Genomic DNA, 6,867 nt, shown 5'->3' with positions numbered 1-6,867 from the left:
TTAGAAGAAAGGAGGGTCAAAATTGGATGTCAACAATCAGGATCATTAATCATGACCTCAGGTTTATGAATGATGTTTTCACAAGTGGGTTCATTCAACTTCTCTGAGATTTCATCCCCTGAATGAATTTTGCAATATCGAAAATAATTTGCTATTGTCTCTTGCTGAACATTTGTCGTCCAAGTCGGGATTGAAAAATTGATGCATCCAAAACTTTAATCTTTCCTCGATCGGTTTGTCTTCCAAACCAAGAGTACAAAATTGATATCATCCAAAACATTATTCATTGTACTTTATGTATAACACATTTATTTTTTATGTGAGTTTCATAAATATGATACATAAATTAGTAAAATACAATGATTTTGATATAATCAAAATTAACCTCATTGGATCTCAAAACACTCTTTAAATTAATAATTATTAATTCATCGATTGAATAATATCTCTACAAAATAACAATATTTCTATAGAATAACAATATTTCATTATCCCATCTATATTAATTTAGTGAGATTTTACTGTAATATCTTAAATCAATATGTATATTTTTTCTTTGCTAAAGTGGTAAATACAACGAGAATTATTTACACTTGTACCTCTAAAATGTGTGTAATTCTTTTATTGCACTATACCCTTTTATTTTGCTTATGATTTACTAGAGCCGTCAATATGGGCTAAGCCTGGCTTAACCCGTGATTTGATAAGGCTGGACTACTATTTTTTAAGCCCATTTAAGAAAAGAGATTTTTAGCCCGACCTGAATAAGTCTGTCGATTTGTAGGGCTTGAGAAATATGGATAGAACCGGCTTGTGGGCCAAAAAAAAATTAATTAAAAAATAAAAATAAAATAGAGTATTAAAAATAACAGGAGTCTACACTCAAAATCTGTTTAAAGTTTGAAATATTACAATTTAAATACAAATTATGTTTATAAAATATGTACTACATAAAATAAAGTTCCTAAAATTTATAGGGAATCACTACATAGGTCATAGCCTAAGGAATATTATCATTGTTTTTGTGTTTTATTATGATCATAGGAAAATAATTAGGTTAATATTTCTATTTATGTTTTTACTTGAAATCAAACTTAATAAAATAGTATATAGATAATTTTATTTGTGTATTTGATTAACAAGTAGTAACACTAGTCGATATTTATGATAATATTTTTAAATTATAATTTAATTTAAAAAAATATAAAAAATATATTTTTAAGAAAAGATGATTGGCCCAACAAATCCCGTAGCCCACACACTTGTGGGTTGGGCCGACCATTTTTTGGCCCACATAAAAAATGGACTAGCCCGACTTGACCCGTCAAATTGCAAAGTCTGTATGGATTAACCCGAATGGAATGGACAGACCCATATTTATTTGTTTGCAAAACTAATTTAGGGTCCTTTTTCTTTAACTTTCCCCCCTTTTTTTCCCTCCATTTTTGCATCAATTTTCTATGTCAATAGTGGAGAAATAAATTTAAATTTGATCTGTTTCACTTTATATCAATATTTTGATCTCTTTAGTTATTTATCAAAGAGAAGATATACAACAAATATAAAGTAAATTTAGACATGGTATATAATCCTATACATACATAGTTAACTACTAGTATGTAATTAAGTGAAGGATACTAAGGGGAAAAAATGAAAATCAATTCAATGTGTATGTAGAAGTCTAAATATAAATTAAATGAAATTCAATAATTTTTGCTAAAAAGTATATTTATTTTAAAATTTTATCAAATATGTTTATGTATTTCTTTAGAATTCAATTATTAGCGTTTGAATTAATCGACTCTTCTAAAATTTGAAATCTATGAAGTTTAAATTCTTATAAAAAAATATATTTTTATTTGACAAACAATTTTACCTTTTTATCCCTCTTTTTTTTTTTCTAATTCCAACAATACCCTCAGAGGACAAAACCCCTAAATTTTTCCTCTCTTCCTTAGTCTTCCTTCTGCTCCATCTCTGCACCTCTCTCCGATTTCAGTGGCATTTCGACGGTAACGGTAAGCTCTTTCCCCATAATTTTGAAACATTAGAACCTCACAATCTCTTAATTTCATACATTTTGCGATTTCAGTAGCAGTTGCATATTAGTACATTTTTGCTCATTTACTTATTTGCTTTTGTTTCTGTGCTTTCAATCTCCATATAGACAAATGTCTCGCATTTTTTTTGTTTTTTTGGAATGAGTCGTTGTTTTGAATGAATTGTTGCATAAAAATCAGATGTTCACACATACTTTCACGGCTGTGTTGTTTTCCTGCTGCGCTTGTTAGAAGGAAGGTGTGTTTGAGCATTCAGCTTATACATGTTTGATTGCTTAGCTCACCTAGAGCTAAAGCTGATAAGGTCTTGAACTTTTTTTTTGATCACCATGGTGTTCGATCCAGTTTTCACTCACCTCGACTAATTTTACTGGATACCTTTCACCTCCCACCAGCAATAGTTACCAGATAGGAAGAGTCGCCTATTGATTTTTGTCTCCGCTGAGGTCTAGAACATCTTTTCTACTAATGTTGTTAGATTCCAAGATATTTTTTGGTGATTTTAAAATCTGGTAATATGTGTTATGTTCCTTTTGGTCTCACAATAATCAGACTATGTTTCCAACACATTATACATTGGTTTCAGTCCTTTTCCTGAGTTGCTGCAAAATAGTTTCATTTTGTTATCTAACTCGATGTATCCTGTTCCCTGATAGGATTAGCTTTACTGATCACACATAGTTGAGTGTAGTAATTTTGGTCATAATGATTTAAGGAAAAGTAAACAGCAGCAGAATTATGATTAAACTGCAGGTTTTATGATTTTCATGATACGAGTAGAACTGAATCGATTACTGGTTGTTCCCTTGTAGTTAAAGAGTAAATCTAGATCCAAGGAAGGTTATTCTGGGCTAGCTTCTTTGTTGAATCCTGTATCTTTGGGTTTTGCTTGTGCCAACATCTACTCCTTAAAATAATCACAATATTCTTGTTCCGGTTTCCCACAAAGTTCCTCTAAAAAATTAACCACTGTTAACGTTCAACAACTTAATTGTGGTGTGTACGACTAATTATTTCTAATCAGTTCTATGCCCTACCCCAAAAAATTCTGTATATTTGTAATGTGCGGAGGAGAAAAATCACAGTGACTGATTCACTAGATGGAAAAAGCTGGTCTAGTGGTCTTTCCTCTGTGAATATCCTTCTTTTTTTCAACTTTTTTCAGTGCCAAACAAATATGTCAGAGGAAGTGATGCACTAACAGGAAAGAAAATAATCACTTACTGTCATGTAAAACCATTTAAACTTATGCCAGGGTGGCAGATTCTTTGTTAGCTAGTGCAACTTCCCAAAACAGTGACACCACAAACATGGGATTTAAATTGTTAGTGTTATGTAGTATATTATGTGAGTGCTAATTTGAGAAGTTGATTTATAAGAAAATACCATTACCAGTTCAAATTAGTTATACAAGTTTATCTACTTCTATCAAATGCAAATTGTATGGTTGACACTTACTGTGAGTTTTCTCTTATTTCCTTTCAACTTTTTACCAAATGAAATTGGATCAAGTGTCTCTTGGTACTTACTAATTCTAGCATTATCATTGAACTTTGATAAGCTGACTTTGAGCACTTAGCACTTAAACACTGCTTAAATTCAGTCAATTCAAATGGGCTCTAGGCCTTTTAATGAACACGACACAAGGGGAATTATAGGAAAAGATGAGGGTACTTTATAGTCTCAAAAACCTGCAATCTTTTTCAACTGCCACATCTGTCCTCTGTACTAACCAGCTGTTACCAGGCTATCTTAGGTAGTTAGCATGTTTTGGTGCTTTAGGCCTTGGTACATCTTGAATGGCAAACTGAAAATGCTGATTTAATTCCAAATTGTCCTCATTATGTTCAACCAATCCCATTTCTGTCCTGTAATTAAACTCATTTATATCGCTGCAAACCTTTTGGTTTTCCCAATGGATTAATTATCTCTTTGTTTTTACATCTGTGAGTTTTCTTGCTTTATCTTTTTGACCTGATGAGGACCCCAAACATCTTCTTGACCCGACTGTGGCTTCTATAGAAGTAGCAATACACAACTATTAATGTTCAAAATGATATATCAAGGATCAAAATAAACTTAACCCTGCACTCTAAGAACTATATAAGCCCTTTTTCTCAAAAAGAAAAAGAAAAGAGAAGAACATTTATGTGATCTTAGAAAGGAGAAGAAAAAAGAAAAAGAAAATTCTCTTTCCCTTTCTCTAAAAAAATTAGGATGTTAGAGCATATGAAGTACTAACACTTTGTGTTGATCTAATGAGAATTGCAGGGAATTGTGAATCTCTGAATATATTGATTGTGACTTAAGGAGAGGAACAATTGCAACACAGTCACGTTAATCTATCAAATGAACGAACTTTTGAAGAATCCAATATTTGCAACGCATGCAGTTGTTGCTGCAGGATCTGCTACATTAGCCACTGCTATCAGTTACCCTCTAGATAGCCTTAAGGTCCTTGTACAGGTGCGGAAATTGCTGATAACCATGAACATTCACTTAAATGTATTATCTTACACTGAGGGCAGCATCTTTAATGTCTTCTTGTGCTGTGGTTGTATGTTCTGTGGAATGGAATGCAGGTGGGATCAGGTAGCAGTAAACAACTCACTGGTGCTGATGTCCTCAATAGGGTTAGAACTTTGTCAGGAAGTTCAGGTGACTCGATCAGCTATTTTTGTTTTATGGTAACTAAAAGTGATGCTACTCTGCTCTCTCATTTTGCCTCGTGATAAAAATTATTCGGATGATGTGTCAATTTTTTATTAATGCTTTTATGAGAAAATACATGCATTATAGGTCTAGTAAAAGGCTGATGAAAAAACTTCATAAATTTCTCGTATAGACTGCTGTTTATATGGTCATCTTTCTTAAATGTTAATGTTCTTTTTATCATTTTATGAACATTGAAGGATTGTATAGTGGTGTGGGGTGGTTGACACTTGGAAGATCATTGGGTTTGGGAGCTCGCTTTGGCGTTTATGAAATAATAACAGCTTTTTACAAAGGTATGATTTCTTCAGTTTAACTGTTTTTTAACCTTTTTGCCAGTTTCCTGACCAGAAAATCCAAACCTAGACCAAACAGGATTTGCATGATTATGTTGGTTTAGACTTTAGATGCTTGTCTTGTAAATGGAAATTCAGGAGCATTCACTCCGTTAAAGAAAACATATGTGAAAGGATCACCTGAAATAAGAGATACAATATTTTAAGAAAGGTCAATAGTTCTCCATTTTGAAGCCACTTTACCATATTTCAATACAAAGGGTTTTAATAGATTCCCAACCTCAGTTCGTGTTGGACCATATCTTGAACTGTTTCTGATAGCTTCTCTATGTCAACAGACAAGAGTAAGAAAAACCATTGTTTTTGGAGTTAAACCATTATTTTCTCAACTGTACGATTAGGATTCTGAAATTTAGAGCCTTTTCTATCAATAAGATATTCACATATTTTTGTGTATATATGTTGTGTTATAGTTGTAAAAAAGAGTTGAACAATATGCCAAATTGAATGAAGAATCGGTCAATTTGGCCGTCCATAAATGAACAAGATCAACTGGGACGAAAGAAGAATGTCTTATTCAATGAAACTAGTAATAGCAGTGGAAAGAAGGGGATATTGGAATTATGCACTACCATATTATACAAATGAATTGAATATTTTTTTAGTACACTTGCTTCTTTTCTCATTATTAGAGGTTTGGGTGGTAACATATTGTGTTTGTATCTGTAATCAGATGGTCGAGAAGACAAGTATGTCTATGCCTCTGAGGCTCTGTTGGCAGGAATTGCTTCTGGAGCAGTGGAATCACTTGTAAGTTCTCCATTTGAACTTATTAAACTCCGTGCTCAGGTTACTTCTGCCTCCCGAATTCCCAGCTCCACGTCAGTTGTCGAAAAGGCCGTCGTTTCACCTTTAATGGCAAAGTTGCTACCGGGATATTCCCGGGACATTAGGGTATTGAACAACACAGTTGGTCTTTTGACCACCCTGCCCACCAAGCATCCCAATTTGGTTACTGCCCTGAAAGATTATCCATGGATGATGACAGGGTCTGGTAGACCCCCATCTGTCTCTGATGTTAAGAGGCCATTAGAGATCATAGCTTTGGAAGGATGGGATGCTTTCTGGAGAGGTATGAGAGCTGGACTTGCTCGAGATTGTGTGTTTGGTGGTATATTCTTTTCAACGTGGCAAATCCTACATCAAGCAATGCTTGAATGGAAAGCAGTTGGGATGAATCCCCCACCTAGGTATGCTTCAATTCTTATGTTAACTTGTTTAAAATGTTTGTTCTAGTCTTGGTTTTCAATTCTAGCATTTGGATGTTTTCTCGACTTGTTCCTTGGAGAAGCATTTCAAAATATTTCTAAAAATAAGTGTTTTTTGATAAAAGTTAAAGTTGTATTCTTCAGCATTAAGGGTATGCTGGCTACCTCCAAAAAGTTACAAGCTAACACCATAATTACATAGATCCTAGGAAATCTACCAACTGTTCTACTTCTTCTATACCATCTTCTTTACACCAAAAAAACATGTTAATGCAATTTTCTTTAACTTTCTGAATAGAGTTAGTAATATTCTCATGACACCTAAGGTTTCTTTCTCTCCAAATAGCCCACCAGACACAAGTAGGTACTATAGACCACCATCTTTTTTGGGTCTTGCTCCCCCCCCTCCTCATCCAGCAGCTCAAGAGATCGGCAGTATGTTCTGGCATCACCCAGGGCTCTTGAGAAATGCTGAGAACCATGCGCCACACCTGTACAGTAACCCTACAGTGTAGGAATAAGTGGCTGTTA

The 6,867-nt window shown here is 33.8% G+C and overlaps 1 protein-coding gene across 1 annotated transcript in view; it reads left to right on the top strand.

Moving 5' to 3' along the window:
* The first annotated feature begins 1,911 nt into the window (after window positions 1–1,911).
* Window positions 1,912–6,867, top strand: part of LOC102602330 (mitochondrial arginine transporter BAC2) — a 10,502-nt gene continuing 5,546 nt past the window's right edge. The window contains exons 1-5 of the mRNA XM_006361399.2: window positions 1,912–2,018; window positions 4,332–4,526; window positions 4,643–4,718; window positions 4,973–5,068; window positions 5,802–6,318. Coding sequence (XP_006361461.1) covers window positions 4,410–4,526; window positions 4,643–4,718; window positions 4,973–5,068; window positions 5,802–6,318 — 806 coding nt within the window. The 5' untranslated portion in view covers window positions 1,912–2,018; window positions 4,332–4,409. The remainder of the gene's footprint in view (window positions 2,019–4,331; window positions 4,527–4,642; window positions 4,719–4,972; window positions 5,069–5,801; window positions 6,319–6,867) is intronic.

The sequence above is a fragment of the Solanum tuberosum genome, unplaced genomic scaffold (assembly GCF_000226075.1).
Source record: "Solanum tuberosum cultivar DM 1-3 516 R44 unplaced genomic scaffold, SolTub_3.0 scf00354, whole genome shotgun sequence".
NCBI lineage: Eukaryota > Viridiplantae > Streptophyta > Magnoliopsida > Solanales > Solanaceae > Solanum > Solanum tuberosum.
This window is presented reverse-complemented; position numbering and strand designations above follow the sequence as displayed.